General features: G+C 41.3%; 1 protein-coding gene across 1 annotated transcript in view; it reads right to left on the reverse strand.

Annotated features, from left to right (window-relative positions):
- Positions 1-23,558, reverse strand: part of Gldc (glycine decarboxylase) — an 88,252-nt gene extending 64,694 nt beyond the window's left edge. Inside the window, exons 1-3 of the mRNA XM_027943075.3 lie at positions 23,304-23,558; positions 22,694-22,772; positions 1,496-1,631 (exon numbers count right to left, since the gene is read on the reverse strand). Of these exons, the coding sequence (XP_027798876.1) occupies positions 1,496-1,631; positions 22,694-22,772; positions 23,304-23,558 (470 nt within the window). The remainder of the gene's footprint in view (positions 1-1,495; positions 1,632-22,693; positions 22,773-23,303) is intronic.
- Between the last annotated feature and the right edge of the window lie 501 nt (positions 23,559-24,059).

Consider the following 24,059-nt stretch of genomic DNA (forward strand, 5'->3'; position numbering starts at 1 on the left):
AAGCACTCTCACCTGCCAGGTGACAGTGATACTTAGGTAAAAGCAGATAAAAAATACAAAGTATTGATCAAAATTTTAAGATTTGTCAATTTTAAATGAACTTTGGAATTTTAAAAGATCCTGTTGAGGTGATTCCTTGATCTGCCATTTACTAAAGTTGATTTTATATATGTTAATCTGAAAGATAATCTCTGTATCTTGTTATAAATACATTTGAATTGCAGAAGCAACCAGTTATTCTGTCCTCACATAATAATGGTTCTACTAGAAATTAAAGTTATTTCTTACAGAAACAAACAAAACACCTAGGAATCATCACCATCTCTCCAACTGCATATTAGCTCTGTTTTTATACTGGGAATAAGTATACACCTATATTCCCAAGTAGACAGCTTCCTTTTGGACTAAGCCTTCACTTGAAATAAAGTTTCAATTCAAATATTCTAGCTTATAAAATGTCACCAATCCGAAGAGGAGGCACAGAGGGCCCTGCCCTCCTTTCTCCATGGTTAGCCATTATTTCCCAAGAGACAGAAGCAGCAACTGCCCTCATCTGTCCTCATTCACTTTTGGAGGCGTGGCCTCTGCCTGGCAGGACATGACCAAGGTATTTGCTTGTTTAGCACTGGGATGTAAACTTCTCTGGCTCTTTATGACTTTTAGCACTCAGCAATGGGAGACAACAAAGAGGGCATGAAAGAGGCCTCCAAGTTGTTCCTCAAATGTGAAAGTGCATTCAGGGTGTTCCATCAGTGAGAGCCAGAGTGGCTATGAGGCACAGTCAGGCATTCATTGTGCAGACCCCTAAAGAGCAGAATGACTCATCTGAGGGGTAAGGTAACTGGAGCAAGTAACAAGTATGCACAACCCAGGCCTTTCTCTTGTCTTTTCAAGAAGAACCTATCCACAGAATACACATGCTCGCTTTGTCAATGAAGTGCTAAGTAATCAACAAATATCATGATCTTCATTTATATAACAATTGTCTTTTCATTTTCATTTGGTCACGAATCCAGATATGGGGTAGGGAGGGGTGGAAGGAATGATTATCTGTGACCTTCAAATTCTGAGAGAAGACAACCTAATGAGTTCTCTCCTGGACACCAACACTGATTCACTGAGGAAGCTTAGACCTAGCTTAAAGTTCCAGGATCTCCAAAGAGGACTAAAGCCCTGAGTCTACCACCTGTGGGTTTGATGTCCTGCTCAAAGACAGCACGCAGAAACCAAGTTGCAGAGATAAAGTCACTATCAGCATCTGCAATTTACAGTGCTAGATGTTATGGGAATAAAAGCAGGAAGAAGCTTCTATTTACTCAACACTTGAGCAAGGAGACTTCCCAGTCAGAGAAATCAGGTAGGTTCCTGGAGCTTAGAGACAGTATCAGGGTCTAGGTGTCAGCATGTGGGCTTGAAGCACCTTGGGGAAAGGAGGAGGATGGGAAGAATCAGGCAGATCAGAGTATTCCTGTTCTGTAACCAGGAGATACATTACCATCCCGAGTTCTCCAGTAAGTTCCGCAAAATGGTCTGTGGCACTGAGCAGTTATAATAGCCCATGCCAATATACGATCTCCAAATCTGGTTTTTGCTGGAAATGGCACGCAGAGTTGCAAGGATTTCATTTTCACCTGATTGTGGAAAAGAAAGAAATGTTAGAAGAGAAAATGTCTCAGAAGGGAACGCTAAGTACAGTTTAAAAGCTTCATTTTGTTTGAATAGTTAAATGAGGAGAACAGATATATGGAAAATATAATCATCTATCCAACCAACTCTAGGTACTATATGTGGAAATCTTTAAAAATGAGAGAGGGGTGGGGGAGGGAGAGGGAGAGAGACTGGGTATGATTGTGCACACCTGTAATCCCAGAGACTCAAAAGGCTGAGGCTGGAGGATCATAAGTTTGAGGCCAGCCTCAGCAACTTAGTGAGACCCTGACTCAAAATAAAAAATAAAAAAGAACAGGGATGTAGCTCACTGGTAAAGGTTCAATCCCCATAAAAAGCAAACAAGCAAATAAAAACCAACCAAATAGCACTCATATTTTCCTAAAGGTTGGCCCTTCATAGTAAGTTGTTTTGTTGTTGTTATTGTTTTGTTTTGTTTTTTTGGGGGGTGCTCTTTGTTTGCCAGAATTGATCAATTTCCCCTGCTTTGAGTACTAGAAACTGAACCCACAGGTGCTTTATACTGAGCTACATCCCCAGACCATTTTATTTTTTATTTTGAAAGAGGGTCTCACTAAGTTGCTGAGACTGGCCTTGAACTGTGATCTTTGCATATCAGCCTCCTGAATTGCTAGATATGTGCCACCATACCTGCAGAATTGACCAAGTTTAACTCTTGCCTCATTCCAGGTTTATTCTTTCTGCCTTCCATGTTTGTTATACATAATCTAAATAAAAATTCTATCTCACTGTTTTTCCTTTTAAATTGTCTATACTTTCTGCAAGCAGGAAAGGTTGCAGTTTTTAAAAACATAAGTTACATTTTCTCTACAATTCTTCCACTGAATCAAACACTTTCCCTTTGTGTCACTGGAAGGGCTACTTATGAAAAGCTCATCACCCAACAAGAAATATCAATTAAAATAAAAGACCTACAAGCATTGTCACCCAGTATTTCCATTTTATCAAGTAAAACTTATAAAATTCTCAGATGTAGGTCATTCGTATGAAAATCAACAAAATAATAATGGCACCGGTGATTTATTGAACATGAACTCTGCCAGGAAGTACACAAAGGCTTAAAGAGGACCACTTCCCTGAGGTCACATGGATTTAAATTAAAGGATTACCAATCCAGTCTCTAACTCTGGATCCCACACTTTAACCCACTGAACAAGACTTCTGTCCCTCTGCAAATAGATCATGCTACTAAATTTAACTGTTTAGCAAATGTACGTATCCTTAAAATCTTCCTAGGGATTCAGTCACTTAATCCCTGGAACTGACTGATTTTCTTGTTGCCATCTCAGAAAAATGTAGGCACATCAAAATCAAGTCAGCAAAACGGCTAGGAAGAGGCTTCACAGTGTTTTATCTCTCAATATTGTTTTCATCAATATATTTTTATCCTGAATGAAAACACTGTCACCCTCCACCACACATACAGAAATAAATTCATAAGCAGTGTGTCACATTACCACAGTAGATTAAGGAAAGACAACTTTGTGAGTTACTAGTTTCATGAGTATATATAACCCAACTGCCTTATGGAGGTCTATCTTGCCTTCTTTCAGTGAAAGCTTAGGAAATAAATCAAAATACAATAATAACTAAGACCTGAGGAGAAAGACAAGGAAGGCATCTGTAGGAACAATCATGCAAGAAACCCCAAGTAATTACTTAGATTACTTCCCAAGTAATGTAAGGAGCAGAGTGATCCAGAAGCCCAGTAGGAGGGGAGACTAATTAGCAGTGCCTGGCAGGCAAAGCCAGGTTCAATTAAGATCCTGTGCAAGAGGTCTGGTCCCTGCCCCACATTATGCCATAAGGACAAAGGGTCCAGTTCTCAAATGAGAATAGAATAAAGGAATTTGTCAAATCAAGAGTACAGATTTAAGAAGTCAGAGAATATTTTCAAGCAAAAGAATAATATAATTTTTTTCAACATTATAGAAAGATCATTCTTTTGCTGGTGTAGAAAGATCATGGGGGGAAGACCCTGGACAGAGGGAGATGAGGTCAGAGGATAGGCAACAGTCCCAGAGGGAAATGGTTAAGAGGAATATCGTGAGTTGAATTGTGTCCCACAAAATGATACACTGAAATCCCAATTCTCTGTATCTGTGAATGTAACCTTATTTGGAAATTGAGTCTGCTGATCCAATCAATTTAAAATGTGATCGTGCTAAATTAGGGTCATCTCTAATCCAATGACTGGTATCCTTACATGAAGAGGGAAATTTTAATACAGGGACATGGACCCAAGGAGAATGCCATGCATGTTATGATAAAAGCAGAGATTGGAGTGATGCTTCTACAAGCCAAGGACTGCCAGCTATGACCAGAAAATATATAAAAAAGTCTCCTTTAGAGTTCCACAATAGAACCAACCCTGCCAACACCTCAATTTTGGCCTTTATAGTCTTTGGAACTATGAGAGAATAAATTTCTTTCGTTTAAGCCATCCAGTTTGAGGTCCCTTTTTATGTCAGTCTTGGCAAATTAATATAGACAGTTCTATCAGCCACTTTCCACAGAGGCTGCTCTGTGCTTGAACCCTCTGTCTGGTCAAATCACACTCAGAGGCTTTGGTGAACTCCAGCATTTTGCCAGACATTCCTTACATTGTTAGGATTCTACTGGCAAAGTAATCAACCCAAATAGTATGTTCACTCCCTAAAAACAATCTTCGTATCCACTGGCACAAGACAGCTGGTGTTACGTTTCTGGAATGTATTAAAAATCTATATAGAAAAGTGCAGTGCTTTCCCCCTAGCTCCTCAGTGTAACTTGGCCAGATGTCAGAGCCAATTATCCAGCCCAAAGATCTGCCCTGAGCATTGCCCACCCTTCTCACAGCCTAACGTGGGAGAGGCAAAGGGGTCTTGCAGTTGTGGTGTTCCTCAACTGACAGAGCTCACATAACCAACTCAGTGGCTGATGTTTAACTTGCCCCATACCTGGAGGAAAACAATCTAATGTAGGTGACATAATTAGAAATAGCTCAAATATATTTGATAGGAGCCAAAAGGATTATTTAGATCAGAAGTTTTCATATTTAAGCTGCCAACATGATTCTTCCAGTACAGGAGTCTCCTTCCCCCTCTTCCTGTCCCATGAGAACATATGGGACTTCAGAGATAGGAATTGGGCTTTATGCCAAAAGCCATGATTATGATCCCTCATTAAGCCAGAATATCTGAAAATTGCACTTCAAAGACTCAAAGTCAGGAGGTCAAGGAGGTGACAGGAGCTGGAATCAAGAGAATTCTAAACTAAAACCAAACCCAGATCTCTTCCCTCTGGGGACACAAGATAACCAGTCTTCTGCTTCCTCAGCAAAAAGTCTCCCATTCTTTCCTCATGAGTAGGTGCTCAAATGGGTTGTTTTGATTTTGCCTGTAAACTGTCCCTCTTCACTACAGTCTTGTTTTCTACTTCTTTAATAGTAGCTCTGGCTGTGTGTACAAATTCCCATTGAGACGCAAGATCCTTTCTCTTGGAGGGAGATCTGTCTATCTTATAGACCCCAAATAGGAACTATCTTTCATATTGGTGGAAATACACACACACACACACACACACAAACGTCCCTAGAAGGCAGGGCACCACCCTAGCTCCACAAGACCAGACTCTCAAGACTAGTAGAGAGGACAGGGTAGATAGCCCTGTTTCTTCACTGGACAGATAGCACAGGAACCAGGAGGGCACCTGCCACTTAGAAGAGGGTTTTCAGAGTGGTGGAACAGAGCATAGACATGGTAGGGTCAACAAGCCTGGCTTCTCATATTTAACTTTTTCTGTTATGCTTTCTTTCAGAGATTGAAAGCTTTTCAATTCCCCGCCCCCTTAAAAACTCAGACTATCACAGGTGAATTAAGAGGAACCTCAGAAAGGGGAAACCAAGGACAGCCAACCCAGGGGCACAGGAAATGCTTTTCTTGGGCCTCACACTGCCCTCTGCTCCAAGATCTTCCTTTTGGAGCTCTCATAGCTAGAAACTCCTGTGTCTCAATATTGTCCATTTTTATGCTTCTGCATCTTTAAAATTAATTATTTTGTTCTTCATTTATGCTAATTGGCCTTTTGAAAAGCTTAGGTATATCACTCAAGTGTGAAAATTTCTGGAGACCCCAGCCTCTCAACTGGAATAGTGGAGAGGTCTGAATTTTCCTTGTAAAAGAAAACTGTTGCCTCATACTCCCCAACAGAACTGTCCACAAAGATAAGCAAAGGTGAAGAGTTCCAGACGACAGAGAAGCCAATTCCTATCTCCCTTCCTTCTGTAATCTCCTACCACATGGCCCCTGTCCGGCCTTGCCCCCATGCCTTCAATAGCAAGGAAGAAAAGACACCATGCCAGGAATTAGCACATTCCACGTTAGTTCAAGATGTAAATCAGCATCCCTTACAGCAGTCACTGAAGTCTTATGCACTTGAATAAAACACCCGAGCCTGTTATGGTGGTTCACCCTGTAATTCCAGCTATTTGGGAGACTGAGACATGGCTAGTGATGTAGCTCAGTGGTAGAGTAATTCCGGGTTTAATCCTCACTATCAAGCCAAAAAAAAAAACCCAAAAACCGTGAAAATTTTAAAAGCCAATAAGCATAAATGAAAAAAAGTTAATTACAGATAAGATCAAGAATATGGTCACACTCCTAGGCACATTCCCACCCTGCTAAGTTGCTTATCTACAAATAACAGGAGAGATCTGCTGCGCCAGGTGTCCCTGATTCAGTCAGGCTATGTGAGGATCCATAGCAACCCCCTAGCAGCCACCAATCAGCATGAGACAGGGAAATACCTGGGAGGCCAGGTGACCCTCCCAGTAGTTTATGGTGGTTGATAACATGTTGGGAAACCATGTAGTTCAGCACGAACAGCCAATCAGTTCAAATGAATCACCCTCTTGTAGTAACCAATCACCCCTACCCAACTTGTTCCCACCAGTGACTGTGCTAATCATGTTTTAGAGTTGTTATTTGATTTTCCCTCAGTGTGTGATGATTTGCTAAGAGATGCTATGATGTATGCGAAGTCCCTGCCTTCCCCAAAGAGTGTATAAAACTGCTACAAACCCTGGGCTCGGGGCCTCTCAGCGTCACCAGTTGCTATGTGTGCGCGCGGAGGACGGAGCTAGCTCGCAATAAACACCTCTTTGCTGTTCACATCAAAAAAAAAAAAAAGAATATGGTCAAGCTAAGACACAGAACTTTCTAATCCCATAAAGATACAACCCTAGTCCCTATAGCACCAACCAAGCTTTTCAAGAATGTGTTGATGCTCCTGACTATCCAGATTGGGATTGATATGCATTTTATTTCCCCCAATGTGACCTCATCATAGCCTGATCTTCATGCTCAGTTTTATCTGGGTTGAGAAAAGAGTGTGAAGAGAATAAGCTGTCCCCTGTACACCAAGCTAATAGACACTGGAGCCAACAGGAGTAGGGCAAGTACCTGGTCAAGGTTCCTAAAGCATGAACAGTGTGAGAAGCCCTTGCCATTAATTTACCCATTCTTTATCATGTCCAAGCTCCACAGCTAGAAGCCAGGACAGTCTGTGACATGATGAACAGAGTGAAATTTCTCCTTTCCATGATAAGAATCTTAAGATTGCAGGCTCCCCCATCTACACAATTAAAAAAAAAAAAAGAGTTTTCCAAACACCAGCCTAGTGAGTGTCTGAATCATTTCAAATATTTGTTCACTGGTTGCCATTGCTCAAACCCACTCATGAAATCTCACTTTGGTCAAATCTGCAGAAGAGTCAAATGATGAGTTTAGGAACCCAGAGTCAGTTATAATCATAAGTGATACCCAAATAGCAATGATATGGGGGGCGGGGGTCCACAATCAGATTTCTACTTGCTTGAAATTGAACTTAGTAAGTTCTAGAGTATGATCAGGTCTAAATAAAACTCAAAATTCTAGCACACAATGCCCACCACTGTCACTTATTTTCTCCAGTGGAAAAGAACTCTCTTGCTAGAGAAAACAGTGTAGAATCCTTAATCCCAAAGTGGCAGCCTTTTTCCCCTACCTAGTAAGAGAAGCATTATAAAGAAGCAATTGTGCCATCCAACCCCCAGGCAGCACAGCCCAAGGAAGCTGTGTGTACAAAGGGAAGAGGAAAAAGAAGACTGGGACTACACCCTAGAGCCAACTTCACGAATGCACATTCCTTACAATTTTCCTTCCAACTTGACAAAAATAGCTTGCTCCTGGGCACAGGTCTGATTCCTATAACTATCTTCTTGAATGTGACTGTGATGAAACTAACCAAGGGAAAATGAGAGAGATTAAGAAAAGGAGCATCTACTAAGAACTACTTGGAAGAGAGATGAATAGAGGAAAGGGAACAGGGGGAGGGAGGAGAGAAGAAAAGGGAAAATACTGGGAAATAATATTGGCCAAATTATATTGTTATATTATGTGCATGTGCGAATATGCAACCACAGATTCACCATTATGTACAACCATGTTGTACCAAACAAACAAACTGTGGGGGGGGGGGGGATTGAAAAATAGAACTACTTGGAGACAAGTTGTCATTTTCCAAATGCTTGCTGACAGTCCTGCAGGGCAGTCAGACACTGTGTACTCCCAGCCAGGAGGGAGTCTAGCAATCCTTCAGGCACCTAAGCAGTAAGTTCCTTCCTTGTGGAACAAGCACCTGCTTCTGACCTTGTTTACTCCTCTGCCTCAGAGCATTATGCAATGCTCTGGTCCTAATGTACCAGGAACAGAGTTCAGTGGCCTCTCAGCATTGCTTCCTAAGAATTCACAGGTGATGACTTGTACTGCTCCTGCTTCTCAGAATTCAGAATGAATACTTCCTTCTTCCTTATATAATTCTAGAAGTCTTTCTAGAAGCAAGTTCCTTGCCACTTCTGCCTAAAATATCAAGATAACTACACTAAATAAATACTTTCTTTTTTTTAATAATTTTTTTTAATATTTATTTTTTAGTTTTCGGCAGACACAACATCTTTGTATGTGGTGCTGAGGATCAAACCCGGGCCCCACGCATGCCAGGCAAGCGCGCTACTGCTTGAGCCACATCCCCAGCCCCTAAATAAATACTTTCTAACAGAAATAAATCAATTTAACTATTAAATACTTGATGCCTTGCTAGAGGTAATTTTTAATTGCCCATATATGAGAATTTGCATAAGAACTATACAATGTCATTGAAACGGACAGGCAGGCTGAGTGGAGATATGTGCTAAATCTAAACACACATACACACTATTCCCCATCCTTAACTCTTTACCCCAAATACAACCTTACTATAATTTTTTTTTTGCCTAAATTATATGTAAAATGTATCCATGCTTCACTTTTTCTTCTATAACAATCTAAGATTGTTATGGCTAACATTCTACAATGTATAGAGTATGCTATCATTATATTTTTAAAAGAATAAATATATATGCATGCTATTTGAACAGAACATCTCTAAGACAATTCACCAAAAAAAAATAAGATTAGAAATGGGAAGAAGTTGTACTTTTCCCTGTATATCTTTTTGTACTTTTGAGTTTTGGACAATGTGTCTATACTATTTCTCAAAAACTAAGCCAGGTGTGGTGGCACACACCTGTAATCCCAGAGACTTTGGAAGCTGAGATAGGAGGATTGCAAATTCAAGGCCACACTCAGCAACTAAGTAGGGCCTAAACAGTTTAGCGAGACCCCATCTCAAAATAAAAACAAAAAGGGCTTGGATACAGCTCGATGGTTAGGCACCCCTCAGTTCAATCCCTGGTACCTAAATAAATTATAATGTTATGCCTAGAATGAAACACCACCTGGGAAATACCCGGTGGGAGAGCCTTGTCACTCCCTGACTCTGGTGTTTCCTGGGCAGCCCAGCCAGCAGTGTCTTGCACAGAGCAGCCTCTAGCCAGCGTCACAGCCTGCCTCCCTTCCGTTCCTTGCTCTTCATGCACTTGGCAAGATACTAGGAACAGGTCTCCAAGGAAATCATCAGGACCAAAAACCAACAAACTCATATTTGAATTTGCCCAGACAATGTCACCAGTTTGAGAAAGGCCTTTCTCTGCCAGAGACTAAAGAGGAAATCTGGGACCAGAATGTGAGGACAGAGACCGCCTTGGCAGATTTTTCTTGCCAACATGCAGATCCTTGGCTTCAAAGCTGTGCCGGAAACCATGGGGGTAGGGTCCGGGTATCAGTCAAGATAAATAGGCTATGAATGACAGCACAAGTTAAGATTTTCTGATTTTTCTGAGTAGAAGCCAGAATTTGGGTACAAATTCCAACCTAATGCTTAGCCTTTCCTTTATTTCACCTGATTATTTACAATACTTTTTTAGTTCCCCCATAACCACCTGCCTTAAGCCCACTTCCACAGCCCATGTATCCTATTGTCACACATGCAGAGAAGAGCAGAGAAGAGTTTCACAACCAAAGTCTGTTCAATCACAGAATTTGTTCATTCCAGGAAGCCAAACCAAACCATAAGATCTGCACAGTGTAGAATGCAGACTTTAAACTGAAAACTGGAGACTGATAGAGAAGCAGCATGTGTGATAATGTGGCCAAGACAGGAGCACCACATGGACTCTCCTCACCCCAACCTGCCACGATCTTCCCCATCTTCTTTCTTGCTCAGCCAATTAATAAACCATATGAAGCCAGGGCCGGTGGTGCACGCCTGTAACCCAGCAGCTCAGGAGACTGAAGCAGGAGGATCACAAGTTCAAAGCCAGCCTCAGCAACTTGGTGAGGCCCTAGGTAACTTAGCAAAACCCTGTCTCAAAATAAAATATAAAAAATGCCTGAGGTTGTGGCTCAGTGGTTAAGTGCCCCTCTCTTCAATCCCTGGTACCAAAAAAATAAAATAAATAATAAATCATATGACTCAGTCCTTCATGACTCTTAGGAACTAGAACCTTCCTTAGGACATCTCCACTACCCAAAAGCAGCTGAGGTACTTCTCCTCTGTGTTTTTAATGGCTCTTTGGTCCCTCAAGGGTCAGCATAAAGTAAGCAGTCATACAGCTTGTCCTACTCACTCAAAAGCCACAACTTCAAGATCCTTCTAGTTATAGGATCACTAGAGCAGCGTCCTCAGTGGACAAGTAGGAGCATCATGTCTGTCATTTTGTTCCTTTGAATCTTATTCCTTCTGTGGGAGGCTCCTTTACAACCCCTCTTCCTTTAATCTATTATTATTATTATTATTATTATTATTATTATTTGCTTTGTTTTATTTTGTTTGCAGTACTGAGGATTGAACCCAGGGCCTACACCCCCCAGCCCTGAATGTTTATTTTAAAGAAACATACATAGAGGGGCTGGGGATGTGGCTCAAGTGGTAGCGCGCTCGCGTGGCATGCGTGCGGCCCGGGTTCGATCCTCAGCACCACATACAAACAAAGATGTTATGTCTGCCGATAACTAAAAATAAATAAATATTAAAAATTAAAAAAAAAAGAAACATACATAGAAATGTTGCAATTAATAGTTATCTGGGACATCAGATAACCTATGTAATCAGGCCAAAAGGTTAATTTGAAATGAGAATCAGTGGAATATTTGTTTTTCCTCTTCATTACCCATGGGCACACTGTTAAGGAAGAACATATTCTAAGAGCCTTACTCCAACAACTTACACTGCTAGAAGGAATGATATTTTTTTATAGATCATAAGATTAGTCCTATGGAGAAATCAGTAGTTCAATCCAGAATCTCATCATGTAAATTGTATTCTCTCTGTGAACAGAGGCATCCTGGGTTGACAGGCACATAGTAAGTGCTCAGAAAACAGGTGAATCGATGTGTTGCAAGGAAAATTCACCTAAAGTCTCACAAACAGATAGATCAATTTTTGCAATAATTCACCCATCACATACTCCATATGATAAATAAAACATATTGTTCTCACATTTGGTTCAACTGCATCCCTAAAGTAAAGGCTTCAGAGGAACATTTATAAATGGAAACCTGCTGCTATTTATAAAATTTTTCAAAAAATACAGTGCTTACAATAATTTCAGATTTCCAGAGATTTTTTATTTTCTCATTGTTTAATCAGTTAGTATGTTGAGCAAGCATTGAGAATTCTTACAAAAGTTCTCAGTTTGCAATTTTTGTTTAAAAAAAAAATTCGGGGGTTGGCCAGGCATGCCATACCTTAAGACCCCGTTTCTTTTCTTTTTTTTTTTTTTGGTACTAGGGATTGAACACAAGGGTGCTTTAACCACTTAGCCACATCTCCAGGCCTTCTTTCTTTTTTTTTTTTTTTTATTTTGAGACAGGGTTTCGCTAGGTTGCTTACAGCCTTGCCAAGTTGCTGAGGCTGGCTTCAAACCTGTGATCCTCCTGCCTCAGCCTCCTGAACTGCTGGGATTACTGGCCCCACACTACCATGCCTGACTAATGAGTCCCTGTTTCAAAATAAAAGAGGATTGTGGATATATTTTCATGGTAGAATTCCTAGCATGTGCAATGTCCTGGGTTCAATCCCCAGTACTATAAAAATAAATAAACGAAATAAAATTCTCTGCTAAATAGGTAAAAATAAACTGCCAAAAATCAGATCAAAGTTATTCATTCATCATATAACTGAGACTCATTAAAGCAAGTCAGGGTGGAAAGAAGACTAAAGAAATCAGAACCCAAACGGCTTGTAAGCTGCTCATAACCTTGTTGCCCAGCACCTGCCCCAAAGCTCCTGAATCATTCACAATAAGCAGCTCAGGCCCTCAGTCCATGTCTCATGAGTCGGTCACTGACCCTCGAGGGACCAACCTGGGGCTGCCTCACCTCTCTCCAAACCAGCTGACCTGAGCTAACTAGCGGACCTTGAAGTCCTTGGCACTGGATCTGCCAATACTCAAGTTCAGCTGAACTCAATCACCACATTCCTCTCTTCCTGCTCCCAGATCACTAAATAATATAAGGGAGAGGAGACCCTGACAAGCCTTACAAATCCAAACCATTCAATCTCAGCAGGTCCTCCATGCAGGCTGACCTATGTTCTTACCACCCAGATAACACACAATAGCTCTTCTGAAACTCTTCTGTTTCCTAATGCTCAGTCTCACCCTTCCTGCCCCTCTGCAGCAAGATCATCAGGCAGATTTTCAACTCCTCCCTTCTCAGAGAGTCCTCGTGTTTTTATGTAGACTTTCTTCCCTCCTGTATCTAAGAAAAGTCCAGAATATAGCACTAGGTCCTCACTTCCCTGCTGAAAATGTGCCTTCCTGACCCTGATGACTTGATCACAGATTGCACTGATCCATCTACATGCTCTATTTGCTAACATCTCAACTTTGTCTTTCTTCCCTACACTCCATCCCTGGGTAATATCACTCATTTCCATGGACTCATTCAAAAGACTAAGTCTGCAATTTCATCTCTTTTCTCTTGAGCTCTAAACTCTACTTTCAGACTCTTGCCCCAACTTTTCCAAATGCTCCAAGAGCACCAAAAATCTAATTCTACTTAAGAATTTGATCTCTCCTTTCTCTAGGACCCTGTTCTCTCCCTGTTAATGACATTGCCATAACCACAAAACACTCATACTGGAAATTGACAGTCTTAATTATTGCCCTTCTGGATCAACCACCATGTTTGTACTGGAGCCATACTTCCCAAAGACTGTCCCTAGCCATTGACAAAGCCCAGAAGGAGAACTAATGCAGACTCATTCCTGCGAGACATGAGACTTCTCAGGCGGGTTGCTTTAACTCAAGAACTCTTGGCCTAAATGAACTTTTCTTAGATTTGTGCATCAGGGTAAGACTTTTTCTGCCCAATTCTCTTCCATCTTTCTCACCTCTCACCAGGGTCAGACTTGCATTAGTCTGCGTACTCCTCTGCCTTCTCCTGCTGCCATTGCCAATAAATGTCTTGTGTAACTAACTTTATTTTTGGTGTCTGCTTCCTATGGGACTGAACTAATGAGCATTTAATATATCACATCTAAACTTGCCAAAAATCTCTCAGCTGTTTCTCTGCCTCCGATCTCAGAGGCACTCAGCAAAACTCTGCACTCTGAGAAATGGCTAGGCTGAATCCTACTGATGGCTGTGATAACTTCTAAAGTCTCCAAATTACTTAGGTGGGTGGAATCCTTTACAGCTCTGAGCCCTCCAGATTGTGGCCCCATACCTTCAACGCCCCTCTGCAACTTAACAGTCTACTCACATGGTGTATTCAACATTCCTAAAATACCCACATCCTCACATACTTCTATTCCTCTGCTGATGCCTTAGCCTCAGCCAGAGTATTGATCCCATCTGCAGAATCATAGCATTATTCAATATCTGTCTCCCTATCATATATGACCTATAGTCCAAGACCATATCTTTATTATCTTTTACTTCCTTACTCTTACATAGCCAGTTTTTAAAACAGTACTTCCATAAGTCTCTCAATAAATGTGGAATGGAAACAGAAGGAGGAAGCTGTAGAAGCAGATTTGGTAACAGAAACTCACCTGCTCATAAAGGTGATGGCAAACGCCATGCAAAAACCATAAAGCTTTGTAGTCTATGGCATTTCATGCATGGGCAAATGGTCCTATGTACTTTAATAATCCCAAGGATAATTCCACACTTACAGTTCAGTGTAAATGATTTCATTTTGATTCAAGGAACATTTTTAGAATTATATAAAATTCATTATAATTTAAGATATGGAGTATGTACAAATTTCAATGGTTGTGATAGTTTTAGAAGTATGCTTGCAGAGGATTCTTTTTTCTTTTTTATATGTATTTTTTAGTTGTTGATAGACCTTTATTTTATTTATTTATATGAAGTGCTGAGAATTGAACCCAGTGCCTCACACACGCCAGGGAAGTGCATACCGGTGAGCCCCAGCCCCTTGCAGAGGATACTTAAGGAAATGAAACTATTTGGTATGATACTATAATGATAAATAAAAGTCCTTACACTGTTATTCAAACTTTTAAAATGAACATTAAGGCTGAACCCTAATGTAAACTGTGGGTTTTAGGTGATGACAAGGTATTAGTATAGGCCCATCAGTTGTAAAAAATGTACCACTCTAGTGGAAGATATTGATAATGAGGGAGACCGTGCTTGTGTGGAGCCAGAGGTGTATAGGAAATCTCTGTATGCTCTGCTCAATTTTGCCATGAACCTAAAGCTGCTGTAAAAGATAGTTTACTGAAAAAATTAGACCTACAAATTTGTTTATACTCCTCACTTCAAAATGTGACAACTAATTCTTCGTTTGACTGCAGGTCAGACTCTGGCTGACTAATGTATGAAATATGGCACAAGAGATGCTATGGTATTTCTAAAGCTAGGTCATAAGATGGATAGCTTCTGTCCTGTTTGCTTTCTCAAATCACTGGTTCTGTGGCATCCAGCTACCATGGTGAAAGGACACCCCAAAAGCCTGTAGACAGACCCGTCTAAGGAACTAAAGACACTCCACTTTACAAACCAGCATCAACTTGCCAGCAGTGGATCCTCCAGTTCAACTGAGCATCCACCAACATGTGACTGCAAACCCCCTAGAGACTCTACCCTCCTAAGAGACTTCAATCCCCACAAGAGACTGTAAGCCAGAGCCCACAAGCTAGGCTGCTTTTTTTAAAAATTTATTTTATTTTATTTTTACACAAATGGAACACAACTTTTCATTTCTCTGGTTGTACACAGGCTGCTCTTGAATTATTGGCCAAGAAACTGAGGATAGTAAATATTTATTATTGTTGTAAACCATCAATTTTTTTTTTTTTTTTCAGTACTGAGGATTGAGTCCAGGGGCACTCCACCACTGAACCACATCCCAGCCCTTTTTATTTTTTTATTTTGAGACAGGGTTTCACTAAGTTGCCCAGGCTAGCCTTGACCTTGGGATGCTCTTGCCTCAGCCCCCCAAGTAGCTGGGATTATAAGCATGCAGCATCAGGCCCAGTTAAGCCATCAAATTTGTTAGTAATTTCTTATGTAGTAAAGGATAACCTAAACAATGGCTTTTCCAAGAGAATCAATTTTAAAAAATAATGTTAAGGCCAGGTATGGTGGCACATGCTTGTAATCCCAGTGACTTCAAAGGCTGACAGGAGAATTACAAGTTCAAGACCAGTCTCAGCAACTCAGTGAGTCCTAAGCAACTTAGTGAGACCCTGTCTCAAAATAAAACAAAAAAAGGGCTGGGGATGTATGTCAGTGGTAAAGTGTCCCTAGGTTAAATCTCCAGTACAAAATAAAACTTTAAAAAATTATACAATTTATGTGAACTGTAATTTTGAAATATAAAATGTTTTTATATTGACGATACTGGATGAATTCCATGATCCTTTAACAAGATGCAGAGGAAAAAATTTGACATTTTATATTCTTTGCCTGACAAGCATGACCTATTTGGCCCCTCATCACCATATGCCAGCATGTTTGTACCCTTAATATATCTAAAAAAAAATAAGAAAACACCAATTATTTTAATACTAAAGGTTAGATTTATAAAGACTTGGATTTCTAACTTGGCATTCTAATTTTAATAAGAGGGAAATGATTATGATTTAGGATTCATCTCTTTTAAGTAAACATTTTTACCCCTCCACTTCTGTCAGGAAATACTTTCACATTTACCTGACTCTCCACAAATGATTGACAGCATTATTCTTAGATTCCAGCAAAGATGACAGTGCAACAATTCTCAAGTGCTTCCCTAATTATGCCTGGCATGTTGCATTATTCCATTTTCTTTTTCTCAGAGAAATACAGCCTTTGAGGTTTTCCCTGCTTGTATAACACATTTACACATAAAAAGTCAATGCAAAAATATCATCTTTGCTTCTAACAAAATATGTATTTCAACTACTACCGCCATTTCTGAAATTCCTATTTTCACACCCAATGTTACACCATTTCTGAATAATCATGACATTGTTTAAAATATTTTTTAGTTGTAGATGGACATGATAACTTTATTTTATTTATTTATTTTTATGTGGTGCTGAGAATCAAACCCAATGCCTCACATTTCCTAGCCAAGTGTTCTACCACTGAGCTACAACCCATTTTTTTTAAAGAATTTTTATTTATTTTTTATTTTTATTTTTTTAAGAGAGAGAGAGAGAGAGAGAGAATTTTTTTAATGTTTACTTTTTAGTTTTCGGCGGACACAACATCTTTGTTTGTATGTAGTGCTGAGGATCGAACCCGGGCCGTACGCATGCCAGGCGAGCGCGCTACTGCTTGAACCACATCCCCAGCCCCTACAACCCATTTTTTATTCAAGGTTCTCATGGCATCTGGAATCTATTTATTTGTTTATTTATTTATTTATTTCCAGCAATTGCACTTAGGGAATCTCTACCATTGAGCTACATCCCCAGCCCTTTTTCTTTTTTATTTTTGAGACAGGGTCTCACTAAGTTACGTAGGGCCTTGCTAAATTGCTGAGGTTGGCCTCAAATTTGTGACCCTCCTGCCTCAGCCTCCTGAGTCACTGGAATTACAGGTGACATCTAGAACTTTTTAACTTCCTGACTTAATTTATATTAAGAAGGCAAGATGAAAGCATCTTGGAGATAGTGACCATATTAATTCATAAGTATATCCTCATAGTGCCTTACTATTACAGAGAGTCAAACATGTAACAATTTAGTGCCCAGGTGTGGTGGTACAGGTCTATAATCCCAGCAATTTGGGAGACTGACACAGGAAAATGGCAAGTTTGAGGTCAGCCTGAGCAACTTAGTGAGATCCTGTCTCAAAATAAAAAATAAAGCTGGTGTGATGGTCCACACCTGTAATCCCGGGGATTCAGATGGTTACAGCAGGAGGATTACAAAGTTCAAACTCAAAGCCAGCCTCAGCAATTTAGTGAGGTCCTACGCAACTTAGCGAGATCCTGTTTCGAATTAAAAAAAAAAAAAAAAGATGGGGAGCTGGGAATATGGCTCAGTGGATAAGTGCCCCTGGGTTCAATCCTCAGTACCAATAAATACATAAAATAAATAAAAATGGCTGGAATGTAGCTTAGTGGTAGAGTACCCCTGTGTTCAGGGCCCAATACAAAAAAAAAAAAAAAAAATTAGGCAATAGGTTGTTTGTTCAAGGTATTATTCAGATTATTCGGATCAGCAGGTGTCTACTTAGTAAGAATTAATGACACCTTCAATAAATGAATGGATAAAGAGACTGTGGTATATATACATAATAGAATATTACTAAGTATTAAAAGAGAATAAAATATTGGCATTTGCAGGTAAATGGATGGAGTTGGAGAACATCATGCTAAGCAAAGTAAGCCAATCCCAAACAACCAAAGGCTGATTGTTCTTTCTGATAAATGGATGCTGATCTATAATTGGAGGAGTGGCCATGGGAAGAATGGAGGAATTTTGAATTGGGCAAAGGGGAATGAGGGGAGGCGAGCAGGATGGGGGTAGGAAAGATGGTGGGATGAGAAAGACATCTTTACCTTAGGTACACGTATGATTGCACAAATGGTGTGACACTACACCATGTACCAGAGAAATGAAAAGTTGTGCTTCATTTGTGTACAATGAAATGAAATGCATTCTGCTGCCATGTATAACTAATTAGAACAAACTTAAATAAAAACAAAAAAGAATTAATGACAAGCGGGGTGTGGTGATGCATACTATAATCCCAACAATTTGGGTAACTGAGGCAAGAGGATCACAAGTTTAAGGCTAGCCTGGGCCACTTAGTGAGACTCTGTCTCAAAATTTAAAAAAAGAAAAGACTGGAGATGTAGCTTAGTGACAGAGCACCCCAGGTTTAAGCCCTAGTACCCAACCACCTCCCAATAAAGAATTAATGACAAAAGCATAAGATAAATTCTGTTGTGGAGGAACTGATAGGCATCAGCCTGTCCATATTTCAAAACAGAACTCTCACACACAATTTGTACATAAACTAAAAATCTTATCTACAAAAAATCCAGGAAGACAGCCTACTGTAAATTATCTTTGCCAGAAAACCAGATTGCTATCCCTAATTACAATCCAGGAACTGAGCAAAAACTTCCATAACAATAGTTTGTAAATGGTCAGGACCTGATTAATAACTGGCAATTTCCCTAATTTTTTCCCACTTCCTAGTTTGGACCAACCAGACGAAGCCAAATATACACCCCTAACCAATCACTTTGGATGTTCTACTTCTAGTTTGCCCTCCTGCGGCAGGGCCATTCCTGCAGCCTTCCCTTTTACCACTCTGAAGCTTGCCCTTTGGCCAAAACTCACATCCAATCCAACTGGAGTGAAGAAGTCACCACCTGCAGCTGCATTACATAATGCCCCTTCCCTCTGGTCACTGCCCTCATTAACCATCTATTAAAAATCACTCTAAAGTGATTAGAACATCTATCATATGTCTCATTCCAACAACTCAGCTCCTTAGCTCTAGCTCAATAATTTGAACATTAGGGAATTTAGTCTCTTTGCTCTCTTTCCAAGTTGCCCATGATAAGCAACGCAGTTTTGTGTAAACTTTAATCCCTGCAGATTTTGTAAGGTTAGTTCAGTCTAGTTCAATCTGGCTATTTGGAGATGACTCCACTGAAAACACTGCACAGCAAGGCACACTGTGGCTAAAAGGGACTGGCTTGGTTAACAAAGTATTTTAAATTTTGTATTAATTAGCCAGGTACAGTGGCACACACCTGTATTCCCAACAACCTGAGGGACTCAGGCAATAGGATTGCGAGTTCAGAATCAATTTAGTTATAAAGAGAACTGGAGATGTAGATATAGCTCCAGTTCTGAACCAAAAGAAAAAAGCTAACTTTGTATTAATTACAAAATGAATATATGGTATGGCAGAAAGTGCAAAAAAAATAAAAAGCTAAAATCACAAATGATGACACAAGAGAACCCAATGTTCCCTTTGAAATACATTCTTCTCATTTTTTTCTTTTGTTTTGTTTTGGGGGGTGAGGAGCATCTATGATTAGGAGAGGGAAATTTACCTGAATAGGATTAAACTGATAGGGTTTTGATCTGAGTGACTTTGCTTGTTTCTCTCTATAATGACTAAGAGTCCAGTTGATAAAACATTTTTTCAAAGCACTTCTCAAGTGTCTAAGGAAAGGTCCATGTCTCCTGACTGATGGAACCACCTGTACTTCCCCAATATTGACAGGCTGCTCTGTCCTGTAAGTGCTGGTCCCTCTACCTGAAGCAATCTCCTCCAGGATTTTCCAGCACAGCATCATGGCTCCTTCATTACTTAGCCTACACTTCAATCACCCAGGTGTTTGGCCTGGGTGCTCTCACACCTGTGTCCTCAGTGTACTAACTCATTTCCACTGGAGGTGTTGACATATATGGTATAGTGATTCCTCTGTGACTGAGTTTGTGCATTTCTGTAAATGAGGTACTTCAGAAGAGTCAGGGCAGGAGTTTTCTACTTTGCATAGGGCACCATGAAGACAATACAGAGTAGTGGTTGGAGTGAGGGCGGTGGATCTGGGTTTGTATTTTGCCTCCACCAAAAGGTCACAGGCTGTGACCTTGGGCAAGTTACATATTCTCTGTATACCGTGGTTTCTACCTTTTCAAAAGGTAGATAACATCTGGGCACATGCCTATGGTCCCAGATACTTGAAGTGGGAGAATCAGTTGAGTCCATGAGTCAGATACCAGCCTAGGCAACATTGTAAGAGAATGTCTCAAAAAAAAAAAAAGATAAAGAAAGAAAGCAGGGATAGATAATAACCCTGCTTACCTTATAGGGTTATAATAAGGATCAAATAATAATACATGAAGGGTTGCATAGCTCAGTGATAGAGCGCTTGCCTAGCATATGAGGCACTGGGTTCGATCCTCAGCACCACATAAAAATAAATAAAAGTATTGTGTCCATCTACAACTAAAAGTAATTAACAAAATAATAATAATAATACATGAAAAGCTCTTTATTTGGGGTGGAGGACTAGGAATTGAACCCAATGGCACTTTAGCACTGAGCTACATCCCTAGCCCTTTTCAAATTTTATTTTGAAACAGTGTTTCACTAAGTTGTGTGGATCCTCCTGCCTCAGCCTCCTGAGTCACTGAGTTGTTAAAGGTAAACACCACCATGCCCAGCTGAGAAGCAATGTAAAGCAATATACAGCAAGTGATAAGCACTACATAAATGTTTGAGATTATTCAGTTATGCATAAAAATTAACCCAAGTATCTCCACACCACTTACAACTTTCACAATCTTTTTAGTCAGCAGTGAGGGAATTTAAAACTCCTATAATTTGCTCTTACTACAGTTATCTTTGGACAAGGCAAAAACTTGGTTCAGAATTCCTCTGACTACACTAGAATGCACGCTCACATGAAACCAAGTTTGGATAATGCTGCTCCATTATTAAATGGAAATGCTGCTAACAGAGGTTACCTGGACCAATTTACTCCCACTATGTAGAAAACATTCATTAGCCATAACATGAGCACACCTCAGAGTAAAACATCCATGTCTTGCGAAGGCATCCTCCCCACCCTCTGCTCACTATTCCAAGAAGCAAGCTTTGCTGGACAGCCTGACCATTTCAGGGCACAGGGGACTCCTGACTGTGCAATGTTTTCTGAGTCACCTCAGACTAACCAGATGAAACCAAACCAAAATGTCACAGAAGCTTCTAGGTTTAAAGTTTACACTCAAGTTGCAAAGTACTTCTGAGTCTGCTTCCAAAAGAGAGGAGAAACAGGAATCATCTGATGGCCAAATTACTCAGCAGAACCAAGTAGCTGAACTAAAAAAGAATAGACACATTTGATGTATTTTCCCAGGTTTTGATGCTCTTAAAAGAACATCTTATTTCAGATTACATTGTAAAAAATAATAATAACAACAACAACAACTTAAACATTCTGACTTTGAAAGTCTCAGGAAGGCATTCATTTGTTCAAATACTCACCTAAGGCTCACAATATACAACCCTTCACTTTTCACACAATGAATTAGAATTCTGATTTCCTGAAATTGAAATAGATAAAGCTTCCAGCTAGTTCTAGGTATCAATCCATTTAATTCAACAAAAGGTGAAGACTTTCTTTTATGAGTTCTCTGCCAGCAGATTGAAAGCAACAAGAGCAATGTCCTTAGCACAGCTTGAGGTACAGAATTAGCCAATGGTGTGGGGACAGGTTCCATACCTCAAGTCACCTACTTTAAAACAAAACAAAGATTGCACTCAATAATTCTTTCCTATCACAGAAACTAAACAGCTCCTGTCTCTTCACTTTACTCCAAGAAGTAAAAGAGCAAGTATCTCCCTGATTGAAAATGAGATGACTAGGTGAAATCCGCAGGCCCATCCCCATTTTTTATAAGAGCTCTTCAGCTCTGCCTGTGACCTTGATTTGTAGACTCTACCCTCATTTCAAGTAAGTCAAATACCCTCATAAAAATACCTCTGAAGGGCAATCTTTAGACCATTAAAAACATCTCAAATATAAAATCCCAAGAAAGTCTATGAGTAAACTGAGCTTTTGTGGCCAAGCATGAATCTTGTTTTCCTAGAAAAATCGTTGGGACCTGAAAAATCCTGCTGCCTTTCAGTAGGTAAGTAACAAAATCTGGATACCAGATAAACTACCTGAAGCTACTGTGATATACAGAACCTTGGGCTGGGGAGGGACGAAGTCTGGGTCTCCTTCCATGTCTGTTTCTTCCCTAATCGGCTTGATTTCAGGCAATTCCCTTTTCCTTTCTGAGTTTATCCTAATCTGCAAAGAGGAGATGACAACTCTCAACACAAAGGAGGGGAGAACCCTGCACTTGGGAGTGCTTGGGAACTGGGGAGTCTTCCACATGCCTGGCTGGGCCCTAGGATAAAGACTTAGAAAGCAGCTGTGTCTCCCGAAACCAACCATCCCACTCTCTTGCAGCCTCCAAGGTAACCGCAACTGTTTCATTCTAGTCAACATATTTCCAGTTTCGAGCAATCCTACCCCAGAGCTGGACCTTCAGAGATTTACGGAAGGCCAATAGGCCTGAGCAAGCGGAACTCAAGAGAGACCCCAAGGCCACTTACAAATAGGGTCTTCCATTTTCAAGGGTCTTTTCAAGCGGATGCTGGCAGGGACCGTCTTCTCGATCAGTTCATCAATGCTCTAAAATTAAAACGCAAGCCGGTGAACACTAAGGGCAGAGTAAACTGCCCTGAGTTAAGAGGCACCTCTGTGTTTTGAATCTACAAAGGCTTGTGAGAGCCTCATTTAAATCGCCTAATTAGGTGTTCTTTCTAAAAAGAAAAACTTTGTGCAAACCAGAAATCACTTGGAGGAAAGAAAATCATGAAGAGGGGTGGTGAATTGAGTTGGATTTAGGCTGCAACTGGGAGATAACGGGATAAACCCTCCGGGGGTCTTTCTGCTCTTCTTACAAAGTTACAGTTTAATGTGCAGGGCTGCTCAGGTTAGGGGCGGTTTTTACATGTACGGTTTTGAGACAAGAAGAGCGGGTGCAGCGTAAAGTAAACTGTGGAAGATCAAATGCATGACCTCAGGCCGGGGGCTCAGGCCGGGGACCCACGCGGAGGGAAGCAGAGTTTAGGGCTGGAGCCCCTAAATTGGGGGGGGGGGGGGGGGGCAGAATCCGGGCTGAGCGGAGCAGAGGCCCAAGGGCCAGATGGAGGTCCTTACCGCCAGCCCCAGGGCCTGTAGCATCTCTCTCTGGTCTTTGTCCCCGGGGCCGATATGTCTCCGAGCAAAGTCGTCGTGTCTGGGCAGGAAGCGCTCGAGGAGGCGCGAGGCCCCAGTCGCGCCGCTGTCCCCACCGCCGCTACTGCTGTCCCGGCTCCGCGGCGCCCAACTCGGGCCCGCGCCCCCAGCCAGACGGCGGCCGCCCCCGACTCCACATCCCAGGCGCAGCCCCCATGCCTTGGCACACGACTGCATGGACTCAGTCGCCGTCTCCTCCCCAGCCCGGGAGGGTCAGCGAAACTCTGGGCTCCCTCCTCTGGCCTCAGTCCCCGGGTGGCAGCTGCGTCCGGCCTGGAGACCCTTCCCGTGGGATTACGGCGGGACAGAAGATAAAGCTCGGAGGCAATGAATGAGTGCTGCAGTCAACCCCAACTCTGACTCAAAGTTGTAACTGCACCCGAGGCACCTGCTCCGCACACTTTAAGCTTCGCCCGGGAGGCGGGAGGTGGGATGGGGCCAGGAAGCCCTTGGCCAATGGGAGTGGATAAAGGGGCGGGGGCGGGGCCGTTTCCGCCCCGTCCCCTGTTCCTGCAGTCTACTCTGTCGCTGTGTGGAGTACTGCTGCTCCGCCCCGAGTCCGCCGATCCCTTCCATCACTGGCTGAAGCCGGTATTCCGGTTGAGCTGTGTGTCCCCTCCCAGAGTGTGGGGCCACACTAACGTGGGATCAGGATAGATAAGAGTCCTGGAGAAGTTT

Source organism: Marmota flaviventris, chromosome 13 (assembly GCF_047511675.1).
Source record: "Marmota flaviventris isolate mMarFla1 chromosome 13, mMarFla1.hap1, whole genome shotgun sequence".
Taxonomy (NCBI): domain Eukaryota; kingdom Metazoa; phylum Chordata; class Mammalia; order Rodentia; family Sciuridae; genus Marmota; species Marmota flaviventris.